Source organism: Oncorhynchus masou, chromosome 19, assembly GCF_036934945.1.
Source record: "Oncorhynchus masou masou isolate Uvic2021 chromosome 19, UVic_Omas_1.1, whole genome shotgun sequence".
Taxonomy (NCBI): domain Eukaryota; kingdom Metazoa; phylum Chordata; class Actinopteri; order Salmoniformes; family Salmonidae; genus Oncorhynchus; species Oncorhynchus masou.
The window spans coordinates 2025433-2041257 of record NC_088230.1 but is presented as its reverse complement, the minus strand read 5'-3'; the positions used below and the strand labels follow the sequence as shown (position 1 = coordinate 2041257).

Genomic DNA, 15825 nt, shown 5'->3' with positions numbered 1-15825 from the left:
GGCATTCACTGTGGATACTTATGTAAATAACATATTTCTGCATTTCATTTTCCAAGAACTTTGCAACCATTTCTAAAAACACATTTTCACATTGCCATTATGGGGTATTGTGAGAAGATAGATTTTTTTCCCCCACCTCTATTTCACACATTTTGAATTCAGGCCGTAAAAACAACAACAAAGTGTGGAATTATTCAAGGGGTATGAACACTTTCTGAAGGCCTGTATGTAACAGTAGCAACCCAACAGGGGTGTTAGTTACCTAACAGGCTTTTGAAGGCCTGTATGTAACAGTAGCAACCCAACAGGGGTGTTAGTTACCTAACAGGCTTTTGAAGGCCTGTATGTAACAGTAGCAACCCAACAGGGGTGTTAGTTACCTAACAGGCTTCTGAAGGCCTGTTTGTTCTGTATTCTGCAACAACGCTTCCCTTAATCCTGAATATATGATATGTAGAGCAGTGTTACTACTGTAAAGCTTCCACTGATCCTAAACAGAATCTCTAAGCCTGCCTGATAAATCGCGTGAACCTCTGAGCTTCTACCCGACTGCCATTCAAATCAGATACCTGAGTCCCTGTCATAATGTGTGCCTATCACTTCCTGCTATCATCACTTCCTGGTCACAGAGAATGTGGGGGTGTAAATTATGACAGGATAGACTGGCCGCTAATTAAGACAGGACACGCTGGCAGCTAATTAAGACAGGACACGCTGGCAGCTATGTGAAACAGCGATGTGTGAACCATGTCCCTGGACTATTAAGTGTGCCAGGAGTTTAAAATAGAGGAGCTGAGGAGGATTGGCAAAGGTATGAACAATGGCACACACACACAGTCCTTGGCGCAGAGCTAGTCCAAGGACCTAATTCTCTTGTTGTTCCAGACATTGGCCTGAATAATAAGGTTATGACAGAGGCTTTTAGGAAGCATGGCCTACTTACTGCATTTGTGCTTCTGTTTACTGTTTCTGCTTACAGGCAGACAGAGTCCGCAGCAACTCGGAGAAATGCTGATCGTCCACTAAATACGCCATTCGTTCTCTAACCCCATCCCATCTTAGCCTGGACGTATTCAGCACTGCTAATGTTGAACAAGGACCATACATAGTCTGCAAGATGGAACAGCAACACTGTGTACAGCACAGTTAACCTCACTAGAGTACGTGGGATGCCAGCGTCCCACCCGGCCAACATCCAGTGAAATTGCAGAGCGTAAAATTCAAAAACAAAGTGTTATACATCGGTTTATAGATGAACTCAGATTGCCAGATTTCAAAAAGGCTTTACGGCGAAATCATACCATGCAATTATCTAAGAACAGCACCCAGCAGACAAATCATTACAAACAGTAACCAGCCAAGTAGAGGAGTTACACAAGTCAGAAATAGAGATAAAATTAATCACTTACCTTTGATGATCTTCATATGGTTGCACCCACAAGACTCCCATTTACTCAATAAAATGTTTGTTTTGTTCGATAAAGTCCCTGTTTATATCCAAAAACCTCCGTTTTGCTCGCACGTTTTGTTCAGTAATCCACAGGCTCAAATGCAGTCACAACAGGCAGATGAAAAATCCAAAGTGTCCGTAAAGTTCATAGAAACATTTAAAACGATGTTGTTTTTAGCCTAAATAATCAATAATATTTCAACCAATATTAACCTGTTGAAACTCTAGGGGCGCAATTTCATTTTTGGATGAAAAACGTTCCCATTTTAAACAAGATATTTTGTCACAAAAAGATGCTCGACTATGCATATAATTGATAGCTTTCAAAAGAAAACACTCTGATGTGTCCAGAACTGCAAAGATATTTTCTGTGCATGTCCTAGAACGTGAGCTTCAGGCAAAACCAAGATGAGACGGCATCCAGGAAATGAGGAGGATTTTTGAGGCTCTGTTTTCCATTGTCTCCTTATATGGCTGTGAATGCGAGAGGAGTAAGTCTGCCCTTTCTGTCGTTTCCCCAAGGTGTCTGCAGCATTGTGACGTATTTGTAGGCATATCATTGGAAGATTGACCATAAGAGACCACATTTACCAGGTGTCCGCCCGGTGTCCTGCGCCAAAATTGGTGCGCAAAAGTCAGCTGCAAGTATTTTTCCATGGAATTTATAGAAGAATGCAGGCTTCCACGAACAATATATCAATGAAGAGATATGTGAAAAAACACCTTGGGGATTGATTCCAAACAACGTTTGCCATGTTTCGGTCGATATTATGGAGTTAATTCGGAAAAAGTTTGACGTTGTAGGTGACTGAATTTTCGGTTCGTTTCGGTAGCCAAATGTGATGTACAAAACGGAGCGATTTCTCCTACACACAGACGCTTTCAGGAAAAACTGCGCATTTGGTATGTAACTGAGAGTCTCCTCATTGAAAACATCCGAAGCTCTTCAAAAGGTAAATGATTTTATTTATTTGGTTATCTGGTTTTTGTGAAGATGTTGCGTGCTAAATGCTACTCAAAATGCTAAGCTAGCTTAGCATACTCTTACACAAATTAGTCAATTGCTATGGTTCAAAAGCATATTTTGAAAATCTGAGATGACAGTGTTGTTAAGAAAAGGCTAAGCTTGAGAGCAGGCGCATTATTTTCATTTTATTTGCGATTTTCAGAAATCGTTAACGTTGCATTATGCTAATGAGCCTGAGGCTTTAGTCACGATCCCGGATCCGGGATGGGGAGATTCAAGAGGTTAACGTTGTCAATATAAAAGGTAAACAAGAAAGGTGCACTCTCGGTCGCGCGCATGAAAAAGCTCAGACCCTGCAGTGTCCACTCATTCAGAGTGCTTACTCCCTCATTTTTCACAATACAAGCCTGAAACAATTTCTAAAGACTGTTGACAACTAGTGGAAGCCATAGGAAGTGCAATTTGAGTCATAAGTCAATGGATACTGTAATGGCATTCAATAGAAAACTACAAACATTTAAAAAATCCCACTTCCTGGATGGATTTTTCTCAGTTCTGTTATACTCAAATACATTATTTTAACAGTTGTGGAACCTTTAGAGTGTTTTCTATTCAAATCTACCAATTAAATGCATATCCTAGCTTATGCATATCCTAGCTTCTGGGCCTGAGTAGCAGGCAGTTTACTTTGGGCACGCTTTTCATCCAGAAGTGAAAATAGTGCCCCCTACCCTAGTGAAGTTAAAGCAACACGTAGGAAACGAGTCCCGGGATGAGAGTAGAGTATTACAGAGCAATCTTGATGAGCTTTAAAAAGGGGCAGTGTAGTCCAAAAAGTGATTTGAATTATTTTGTAATTATATTTTGACACTATAAGGTTGAAATAACACTCTGAAGTTGTGAAAATTATGATAATGCCCTTTTTTACTGGAATTTCAGACTGTTTTTGGCCCACAGCATGACATCAGAATCTGATTATTCTGACCAATCATCTTTTATTTGCACAGAGTCTAGATGATCATATCCTCCAATCAGGGTTGTGTATGTAAATATATTTACATTTGTATTGACACGCCCACACAATCAATGGCATTTCAATGGCAAAAGGAGGCCCAGGGAAATAAATGATGAAAATACATATTTGGAGTTATTTTCAAGAAATAAAAACACACACACAATGATTGAATGCTTTAACATTATTTGATGAGCGCCGTCAGAAAAAAAAACCCACACAGATACCACAAACAGTGCTTAATAAGCTTTCATTGTAGTGTGACAATCTCTCTCCGAATCTCTTATTCACATGTAGTCACGCACGCATGCACCAGACCTGGGCTCAAATGTATGTGTTTTTGAGTAAATACTTGATTATTTCAATGGTTATTTGCAAAAAATCATAATAACATTTTTTTTAAAGAGAAAAAAAGGAGGAATACTCTACCAAATTGTACTTTTAAATGTAAATACTTGTTTAAATACTATACTGAACTAAAATAGAAAACGCAACATGCAACAATTTCACTGAGTTACAGTTCATATAAGGAAATAAGTCAATCAAAATAAATAAATGAGGCCCTAATCTATGGATTTCACACGAATGGATGGGCCTGGGAGGGCACAGGCCCACCCACTGGGGAGCCAGGCCCATCCAGTCAGAATTTGTTTTTCCCCACAAAAGGGATTTATGACAGACAGAAATACTCCACACGTTCATCAGCTGTCTGGGTGTCTGGTCTCAGATGATCCCGCACGTGAAGAAGCCAGATGTGGAGGTCCTGGGCTGGTGTGGTTACACGTGGTCTGCAATTGTATAGCCAGTTGGACGTACTGCCAAATTCTCAAAAACGACATTGGACTCGGTTATTGGTAGAGAAATGAACATTAAATTCTCTGGCAACAGCTCTGGTGGACATTCCTGCAGTCAGCATGCCAATTGCAAGCTCACTCAAAACTTAAGACATCTGTGGCATTGTGTTGTGTAACAAAACTGCACATTTTAGAGTGTCCTTTCATTGTCCCCAGCACAAGGTGCACCTGTGTAATGATCATGCTGTTTAATCAGATTCTTGATATGCCACATCTGTCAGGTGGATGGATTGTCTTGGTAAAGGAGAGATGCTCACTAACGGGGATGTAAACACATTTGTGCACCAAATTTGAGAGAAATAAGCTTTTTGTGCATATGGAGCATTTCTGGGATAATTTATTTCAGCTCATGAAACATGGGACCAACACTTTACATGTTGCATTTATATTTTGTTCAGTAAAAATACCTGAGTTAAATTAATGGGAGTGTATCTGAGTATTTTCAAAAACATGACTACTCATCTTTTCAAGTACAATATATCTGAATGTACGCGAAAGTAATTGAGACATTTGAAATAGTATTTGAACCCAGGTATGGCACGCACGCACTCACACCTCTCCCTCTCTTTCTCTCCCCCTAGACTCACCCAGCAGGATAGGCCACAAGCCCAGAGTGGGGGTCACAGGCCAGACCACTGTTGCCAGAGGCTGTGATTCCCAGGACCCTCTCCAAAGTCACCTACAGAGGGAGACAGACAATTCTAGAGTTAACAAGCCAATCACAAATCCAGCCCTAGTCCCTAGCCCGCAATCATTATGCATTAGTGGAGATCTGAGAGGATTAAAGAAAAGGGATAATCAACTCGGGGCTCTATGCGTTCTCTGGAAAATAATGCAACGTTGTGCACGCGTAGCCCCTCGTTGATGATCCCTTATGTATTGCATGCATGTTTATGAACCCTGGAAGATTAGCCCTGATGGACCACCCAGATAGCAAATAACGTTCTGAGAACCATTTGTTTCTTAGAGCGTGGTTGGTTATCCTATGGTTATGTTGCATACAACCTTCAAACTATTTTCTGGGAATGATGAGTATAGTTGCTTGGCTTTGGAAGATTCTCAGCATATTTAAGGATCTTGGCAAAAAAACAAAAACATTTTCTTGTTATTCCATTACTTTAACATTTTCATAAAAGTTCAAACATGTTTATATTTTAATTTCAATTTTGGTAATGTTCTAGAAACGTTCACCAACTTGGTTTGACATGGGGGATGTTCTGAAATAGTTTAGAAAACATTAAGAAACAATGTTCTTCTGTGGGAATGTCAGTACTTCCGCATAATGTTTCCTACAGGCTTCCATCTTGTACAGTTGAAGTCTGAAGTTTCCATACACCTTGGCCAAATACATTCCCAGTGGGTCAGAAGTTTCCATACACCTTGGCCAAATACATTCCCAGTGGGTCAGAAGTTTACATACACTCAATTAGTATTTGGTAGCATTGCCTTTAAATTGTTTAACTTGGGTCAAACGTTTTGGGTAGCCTTCCACAAGCTTCCCACAATAAGTTGGGTGAATTTTGGCCCATTCCTCCTGACAGAGCTGGTGTAACTGAGTCAGGTTTGTAGGCCTCCTTGCTCGCACACGCTTTTTTCAGTTCTGCCCACAAATTTTCTATGGCATTTAGGTCAGGGCTTTGTGATGGCCACTCCAATACCTTGACTTTGTTGTCCTTAAGCCATTTTGCCACAACTTTGGAAGTATGCTTGGGGTCATTGTCCATTTGGAAGACCCATTTGTGACCAAGCTTTAACATCAAGACACCAGTCAGGAAGTTGCTTCAATATATCCACGTAGTTTTCCTCCCTCGTAATGCCATCTATTTTGTGAAGTGCACCAATTCCTCCTGCAGCAAAGCACCACCACAACATGATACTGCCACCACCGTGCATCACGGTTGGGATGGTGTTCTTCGGTTTGCAAGCATCCCCCATTTTCCTCCAAACATAACGATGGTCATTATGGTCAAACAGATCTATTTTTGTTTCATCAGACCATCTATTGTATCTTGCCTATGCTACTCGGTCATTCCTCATCCATATATTTATATGTACATATTCTTATTCCATCCCTTTACTTAGATTTGTGTGTATTAGGTAGTTGTGGAATTGTTAGGGGCACGTCATGACATTATCTCTCTCTCTCCACAGTTTTATGACGGTCATAAATACTCTGCTTCTGGGTCTGTAGTATTGGGATGTGTGCCTTTGGGACACAGAGAGAGAGACTTGGCCAATGTTTAACATCTAAAGGTTGAATAATGAAACAGTATCTCTGTAAATCCGGACAGTTCGAATGGTCGGTGGGATCATGTTGAATTTGTTTCATTTGGTGACCTCATGAGAGACAGGAGATCCACATTATTGTATATTTGTTTGTAAACACTTCTCAATTATGGGGTTTGCATCCGACTGTTGTATAAAATAAATGGTTAAGTATAAGAATACTTTTGGAAAGACAATGTGATTTTAGTCTTTGTAAATGAGAATAGCTTTTCATAGTAACTTATGATCAGTCAGTGGAACGCCCCTTCTCTACTCCAGTATAAAGCCAACTTCTGATGAAATTTACAGTGGGGCAAAAAAGTATTTAGTCAGCCACCAATTGTGCAAGTTCTCCCACTTAAAAATATGAGAGAGGCCTGTAATTCTATGACAGACAAAATGAGAAAAATATCCAGAAAATCACATTGTAGGATTTTTAATGAATTAATTTGCAAATTATGGTGGAAAATAAGTATTTGGTCAATAACAAAAGTTTATCAATGACAGAGAGGTCAAACGTTTTCTGTAAGTCCACACAAGGTTTTCACACACTGTTGCTGGTATTTTTGCCCATTCCTCCATGCAGATCTCCTCTAGAGCAGTGATGTTTTGGGGCTGTTGCTAGGTAACACGGACTTTCAACTCCCTCCAAAGATTTTCTATGGGGTTGAGATCTGGAGACTGGCTAGGCCACTCCAGGACCTTGAAATGCTTCTTACGAAGCCACTCCATTGCCCGGGCGGTGGGTTTGGGATCATTGTCATGCTGAAAGACCCAGCCACGTTTCATTTTCAATGCCCTTGCTGATGGAAGGAGGTTTTCACTCAAAATCTCACAATACATGGCCCCATTCATTATTTCCTTTACACGGATCAGTCGTCCTGGTCCCTTTGCAGAAAAACAGCCCCAAAGCATGATGTTTCCACCCCCATGCTTCACAGTAGGTATGGTGTTCTTTGGATGCAACTCAGCATTCTTTGTCCTCCAAATATGACGAGTTGAGTTCTTACCAAAAAGTTATATTTTGGTTTCATCTGACCATGTGACATTCTTCCAATCTTCTTCTGGATCATCCAAATGCTCTCTAGCAAACTTCAGACGGGCCTGGACATGTACTGGCTTAAGCAAGGGGACACATCTGGCACTGCAAGATTTGAGTCCCTGGCGGCGTAGTGTGTTACTGATGGTAGGCTTTGTTACTTTGGTCCCAGCTCTCTGCAGGTCATTCACTAGGTCCCTCCGTGTGGTTCTGGGATTTTTGCTCACCGTTCTTGTGATCATTTTGACCCCATGGGGTGAGATCTTGCGTGGAGCCCCAGATGAAGGGAGATTATCAGTGGTCTTGTATGTCTTCCATTTCCTAATAATTGCTCCCACAGTTGATTTCTTCAAACCAAGCTGCTTACCTATTTCACATTCAGTCTTCCCAGCCTGGTGCAGGTCTACAATTTTGTTTCTGGTGTCCTTTGACAGCTCTTTGGTCTTGGCCATAGTGGAGTTTGGAGTGTGACTGTTTGAGGTTGTGGACAGGTGTCTTTTATACTGATAACAAGTTCAAACAGGTGCCATTAATACAGGTAACGAGTGGAGGACAGAGGAGCCTCTTAAAGAAGAAGTTACAGGTCTGTGAGAGCCAGAAATCTTGCTTGTTTGTAGGTGACCAAATACTTATTTTCCACCATAATTTGCAAATAAATTCATTAAAAATCCTACAATAATTTTCTAATTTTGTCTGTCATAGTTGTGTACCTATGATGAAAATTAGAGGCCTCTCATCTTTTTAAGTGGGAGAACTTGCACAATTGGTGGCTGACTAAATACTTCTTTTCCCCACTGTATATTTAGACCAAAACATGCCGGGTTGTGAAGTGGTTCTAGCTGTGACCTGAATAATCAACAATTGAGACCAATAGATTGCTACCGAAGCAGCAAATCCTAGATGCCACTGTACCAGTCTGCAGGTGGAAATGTGTGTAAGTCTAGGATGAGGATACCGACAACAGCGGAAGCATCTATTCTAACAGATCAACTCTAAGAACAATGGTACTCTGAAAGCTCCATCTCAAGAACACTTCCCTATGCAACGACCATTAGTACGCCTGACATATCCATTACAACAGAGCTACAAAGGACATGGCGACCAGACTTAAACAACCAGAGACTCTGACTGATCAAGGGTTTTCAATGGAGAGACAGCAATGACATACAAGCTTAAATATGCACATTGCATTTCTAAAATCCAAATGAGAGGTTGTTAGGGTGCTAAATATCCATATTTACGATGAACGTATACAACTGTATGTATGTAGTGTAGAGGGTCCATTCTGTTCTTTCGCTCTTTCTTATCTGTCCCCACCCCTTTCCTTTGTCTACCAATCAGTCATATTGGTTTCCTCCACTAGGGACTTTTCAGTGTATCATGTGAGTAACCAATGTGTTAACTATCGTGTGTGTTTATGTAATTCTGTGTGATTATTTAGTGAGTTAGTAAATAAATAATTAAGCCAATTTGTATATCACTGATTCATCATTTATGCTAGGGTTCGTGCAGATATCCAAGGGTTTGCGACATCCAGAACTGACTGGTGAGGTAATAATAAGTGACTAATCGATAAGATATGAAAATATCTGAAGAGAGTTCAATTCGGGAAATTGTAACTCCTTAAACATTTTCCTGTGTTGCCCCGACTTCCAAGTTAATTACTATTCCGTGATTAGTTGAAATCATGGAATAATTACACAGATAATTGATTTGATAATATAAGTCTTCACATTATGAATAGTCAACGTTACGACATTAGATTACTTGTTGATATTGATGCACTGTCAGCAATAGAAGCACAAGCATTTCGCTACACTCGCAGTAACATCTGCTAACCATGTGTATGTGACCAATAACATTTGATTTGGCTACGTCTGTCACCAGAACTCGACGAGTCTCCCCCTGGTTCTCTTCTACATTACATTCGTTTCCTCATCAATCTACACACAAAACCCCATAATGACAAAGCGAAAACAGGTTATAGATTTTTTTGCTAATTTATTAAAAATAAAAAACAGAAATACCTTATTTATGCAAGTATTCAGACTTTCAGATGTCAGAGCAGAAACTAAGCCATGAGGTGGAAGGAATTGTCCGTAGACAGGATTGTGTCGAGGCACAGATCTGGGGAAGGGTACCAAAACATGCAGCATTGAAAGTCCCCAAGAACACAGTGGCCCCCCTCATTCTTTAATGGAAGAAGTTCTAGAAGACACCAAGACTCTTCCTAGAGCTGGCCGCCAGGCCAAACTGTGCAATCGGTATAGTGGTGGCAACATCATGCTGTGGGGATGTTTGTCAGTGGCAGGGACTGGGAGACTAGTCAGGATCGAGGGAAAGATGAACAGAGTAAAGTACAGAGAGATACCTGATGAAAACCCTCTCCAGAACGCTCAGGACCTCAGACTGGGGCAAAGTGTCACCTTCCAACAAGACAATGACCCTAAGCACACAGCCAAGACAATGCAGAAGTGGTTTCGGGACAAGCCTCTGAATGTTCTTGAGTGGCCCAGCCAGAGCCCGGACTTTTACCCGATCGAACATTTCTGGAGAGACCTGAAAATAGCTGTACAGCGACGCCCCCCCATCCAACCTGAAAGAGCATGAGAGGATCTGCAGAGAAGAATGGGGGGGGCTTGTAGCATCATACCCAAGACACAAGGCTGTGATTATGTAAATTATATATATATCTCTTTTGTTTAAAAAAAATACTTTTTCAAAAATGTCTAAAAACCTGTTTTTGCTTTGTCATTATGGGGTATTGTGTGTAGATTGATGAGGGGAAAACATTTTTGGCAATTTTGGAATAAGGCTGTAACGTAACAAAATGTGGAAAAGGTGAAGGCTTCTGAAAACTTCCCGAACGCACACAGTATATATAGAATAAGTCAACAGTTTGGACACACGTACTCATGCAACATTTTTTTCTTGATTTACTATTTTCTACATTGCAGAAAAATAGTGAAGACAACAAAACTATGAAATAACACATATGGAATCATGAAGTTACCAAAAAAGTGTTAAACAAAATCGAAATATATTTTAGATTCTTCAAAGTAGCCACCCTTTGCCATGATGACAGCTTTGTACACTCTTGGCATTCTCTCAACCAGCTTCACCTGGAATGCTTTTCCAACAGTCTTGAAGGAGTTCCCATATATGCTGAGCAAGTTGGCTGCTTTTCCTTCACTCTGCGGTCCAACTCATCCCAAACCATCTCAATTGGGTTGAGGTCGGGTGATTGTGAAGGCCAGGTCATATGATGCAGCACTCAATCACTCCTTATTGGTCAAATAGCCCTTACACAGCCTGGAGGTATGTTGGGTCATTGTCCTGTTGAAAAACAAATGATAGTTGGACTAAGCAGAAACCAAGTTGGATGGCGTATCGCTGCATAATGCTGTGGTAGCCATGCCGGTTAAGTGCGCCTTGAATTCTAAATAAAACACTGACAGTGTCACCAGCAAAGCACCGTCACACCTCCTCCTCGATGCTTCACGGTGGGAACCACACATGCGGAGATCATCCGTTCACCACCTCTGCGTCTCTAAAAGACAAGGTGGTTGAAACCAAAAATCTCAAATTTGGACTCATCAGACCAAAGCACAGATTTCCACCGGTCTAATGTCCATTGCTGGTGTTTCTTGGTCCAAGGAATTATCTTCTTATTGGTGTCCCTTTAGTAGTGGTTTCTTTGCAGCAATTTGACCATGAACGCCTGATTCACACAGTCTCCTCTGAACAGTTGATGTTGAGATGTGTCTGTTACTTGAACTCTGTGAAGCATTTATTTGGGCTGCAATTTCTGAGGCTGGTAACTAATAAACTTATCCTCTGCAGCAGAGGTAACTCTGGGTCTTCCTTTCCTGTGGCGGTCCTCATGAGAGCCAGTTACCTCATAGCCCTTGATTGTTATTGCGAATGCACTTGAAACTTTCAAAGTTCATGAAATTGTCGGGATTGACTGACCGTCACGTCTTTAAGTAATGATGGACTGTCATTTATCTTTGCTTATTTGAGCTGTTCTTGCAATAATATGGACTTGGTCAATTACCAAATAGGGCTATCTTCTGTATACCGCCCTTACCTTGTCACAACACAAATGATAGGCTCAAACACGTTAAGGAAAGAAATTCCACAAATTAACTTATCACAAGGCACACCTGTTAATTTAAATGTATTGCAGGTGACTACCTCATGGAGCTGGTTGAGAGAATGCCAAGAGTGTGCAAAGCTGTAATCAAGTCAAATGGTGGCTACTTTGAAGAATCTAAAATATATTTTGATTTGTTTAACACTTTTTTGTTACTTCAAGATTCCATGTGTTATTTCATAGTTTGATGTGTTCACTATTATTCTACAACGTAGAAAATAAATGTAAAAAACTTGAATGAGTAGGTGTGTCCAAACTTTTGACTGGTACTGATACACACACACACACACACACACACACACACACACACACACACACACACACACACACACACACACACACACACACACACACACACACACACACACACACACACACACACACACACTACATGACCAAGTGTATGTGGACACCTTCTCGTCAAACATCTCAGTACAAAGACATGGGCAGTAATATGGAGTTGGTCCACCCTTTCCTCCTATAACAGCCTACACTGTTCTGGGAAGGATTTACGAAAAATGTTGGAACATTATTGCGGGGACTTGCCTCCATTCAGCCAAAAGAGCATTAGTGAGGTGGGGCACTGATGTTAGGTGATTAGGCCTGGCTTGCAGTTGGTGTTCCAATTAATCCCAAATGTTTTCGATGGGGTTGAGGTCCGGGCTTTCTGCAGGCCAGTCACGTTCTTTCACACCGATATCGACAAACCATTTCTGTATGGACGTCGCTTTGCGCATGGGGGCATTGTCCCCCCGAAACAGGAAAGGGCCGTTCCCAAACTGTTGCCACAAAGTTGGAAGCACAGAATCATTCAGAATGTCATTGTATGCTGTAGCATTAAGATTTCACCTTCAATGGAACAAAGGGGCCTGAACCATGAAAAACAGTACCAGACCATTCTTCCTCTCCCACCAAACTTTACAGATGGCACTATGCATTGGTGCAGGTAGCGTTCTCCTGGCATTCACCGAACCCAGAAATGTGATTCGTCACTCCAGAGAACGCGTATTCACTGCCCCAGAGTCCAATATCGGCGAGCTTTACACCACTCCAGCTGAGGGTCGGGATTGCGCAAGGTGATCTTAGACCTGTGTGCGGCTGCTCTACTATGGAAACCCATTTCATGAATCTCCCCCCGAACAGTTCTGGTGCCGACGTTGCTTCCAGAGGCAGTTTGGAACTCGGTAGTCAGTTTTGCAACCGAGGATTAAAAAAAAAAAATTCAGCACTCAGTGGTCCCATTCTGTGAGCTTGTGTGGCCTACCACTTTGCAGCTGAGCCATTGTTGTCCCTAGACATTTCCACTTCACAATAACAGCACTTACAGTTGACCGGGTCAGCTCTAGCAGAGAAGAAATTTTACAAACTGACTTGTTGCAAAGGTGGCATTCTATGATGGTGCCCTGTTGAAAGTCACTGAGCTCTTCAGTAAGGCCATTCTACTGCCAATGTTCATCTATGGAGTTAGCATGGCTGACTGTGTGCTCGATTTTATACAGCGGTCAGCAAGGGGAAAGGCTGAAATAGCTGAATCCACTATTTTCAAGGTGTGTCCACATATTTTTGTATATATAGGGTTAATGTGATGGGATGTATAGGCAATATGGGCAGTATATGGATAGAATATGGATATACTGAACAAAAATATAAAACACAACATGACAATTTTAAAGATTTGACTGAATTAAAGTTCATATAAGGAAATCAGTCAATTGAAATAAATTCATTAGGCCCTAATCTATGGATTTCACAGATACACATCTGTTGGTAGGGGCGTGGATCAGAAAACCAGTCCATATCTGGTGTGACCACCACTTGCCTCATGCAGCGCGACACATCTCCTTCGCATAGAGTTGATCAGGCTGTTGATTGTGGCCTGTGAAATGTTGTCCCACTCCTCTTCAATGGCTGTGCGAAGTTGCTGAATATTGTAGAGAACTGGAACACACTGTCGTGCACGTTGATCCAGAGCATCACAAACATGCTCAATGGGTGACATGTCTAGTGAGTATGCAGGCCATGGAAGAACTGGGACATTTTCAACTTCCAGGAATTGTGTACAGGATCTCATCACGGCATCTCTGCGCATTCAAATTGCCATTGATAAAACGCAATTATGTTCCTTTTCCGTAGCTTATGCCTGCTCATACCATAACCCCACCATGGGGCACTCTGTTCACAACGTGGCCATCAGCAAACCGCTCATCCACACTACACCATACACGTGGTCTGCGGTTGTGAAGCCTATTGGCCATACTGAAAAATTATTTTAAAACAACATTGGTAGAGAAATAAACATTCAATTCTCTGGCAACAGCTCTGGTGGACATTCCAGCAGTCAGCATGCCAATTACACACCCCCTCAAAATATGAGACATCTGTGGCATTGCATTGGTTGACAAAACTGCACATTTTAGAGTGGCCTTTTATTGTCCCCAGCACAAGGTGCACCTGTGTAATGATCCTCCTGTTTAATCAGTTTCTTGACTTTACAAGTTGCGTTTATATTTTTGTTCAGTGTAGTATATCTGAATAATAGTATATGTAGTTAAATAGGTTTGGCCTTGCCTATAATACAGTATATACATAATGTATGAAATCAGTAAAACAGTACGTAAACATTATTTAAAGTGACCAGTGTTCCATTACTATGTAGCTCCTGTAACTTGTTAAGTGTGTGCCAGTGTTGGTCACACCCACTAATTGGCCAGACCTGATCTTAATGAGCGCGGTGGTCTGTTTTAATAGATAAACAGCTTTGTTTTGAGTTTTTTTTTTTAAACATGGCATGCTAGCTCCATCTTGGTGGCGCAGTGGACTAATTCTATGGACAGAGAACACCAAATTATAGCTTCAAATCTCATTGATGCTGGGTCACACAAAAAAAAGAAATGCTTGCATGATAGATGCCTTAGGAAATAAATGTATCTGTGCTTGGAGTATTTTTTTTAAATCAGCTAGCAGTGTTATTGAAGTCTTATTTGAAACAATCGGTAATACAACCTTCCAGGTAAACCATCAAGGAACCAGAGTAAAACGTTCAGAACCTCCCTGCAAACTAAAAATAAAATGTTCTCAGAACAGGCGAAATGTTCACTTCCGTGTCAGAAAATGCCAGGGAGGTATTGAAGTGTTTGGAACTGTGTGGCTTCGTTTCCACAAGCAATGTCAAAGTTCCCACAACTTCCAAGGAACCAAATGTGCTAGTTGGGTAATATCGACCTCAAACTGAAAGAAGCTGAACTGTTGGTCTGGACAGAGGGCTAAACAAACACTTCAATACCTCCCTGGTATGTTCTGACACTGAATTGTATATATCATCAATACAACGTGAGGAGGCTGATTGATTAGTTTGCACGCTGTTCTGCACTTGATTTTCTCAACAATAACCCGATTAGATGGATCCACTGACTCAACCTCATGCATTTGAAAAGTGTCAAAATAGACTATTTTATTTTCACCAGGTTCTCAGGTGTGTACAGAACTATGACTATTTTCTTGGGAATATGAAGTTTTACATTTCAATCTAAGACATTTCTTGAGAGTGATATACCCACAATAAAGCAAAATGTTTAATTATTTTCACTAAACGAAACAAATAGAAATATAATTTATGCAATAACACTATAAATTGCTCTAGTTAACCTCAGTCGGGCATAAATCTATGAAAAGCAAAACGGCAGTCACTCACCTTGTCGGCAAGGTTTTCCTTCCGATTCTTCCGCAGCATGTTCTTTATCCGACTTTTTATTGTTGACCCGTGCCCGTCTACTGCCATCTTGATGCTAAAATATCCCGATAAATGTATTATGTTAAAAGTTATGCGATGTTCGAACCGTGAAATCCTTCTTTAGGATACAAACGCGCTTGCATCCCCAACTAATATTTTTTGCAGCCGCGTAAACTTTAGAGGCACAGGCTTGTGTACAAGTTTAATCTCTTGAGTAGGTTAGAGTAGCGTTAAACTCCGGTGACGGGTGTACTGTAGTCGGTTTAGCGACTAAATTAGTTATCTTCTCTCGTGCAGTGGTTCACAAACTGTGGGGCGCGAACCCTAGGGCGCAAGGGGTCAGCGAAAAAAC

At 41.1% G+C, this 15825-nt stretch overlaps 1 protein-coding gene across 1 annotated transcript in view; it reads right to left on the bottom strand.

The window, feature by feature from the left end:
* Positions 1-15521, bottom strand: part of LOC135505525 (mitogen-activated protein kinase-binding protein 1-like) — a 58276-nt gene extending 42755 nt beyond the window's left edge. Inside the window, 2 exon segments of the mRNA XM_064924593.1 lie at positions 4871-4962; positions 15435-15521. Of these exon segments, the coding sequence (XP_064780665.1) occupies positions 4871-4962; positions 15435-15521 (179 nt within the window).
* Positions 15522-15825: the final 304 nt, after the last annotated feature.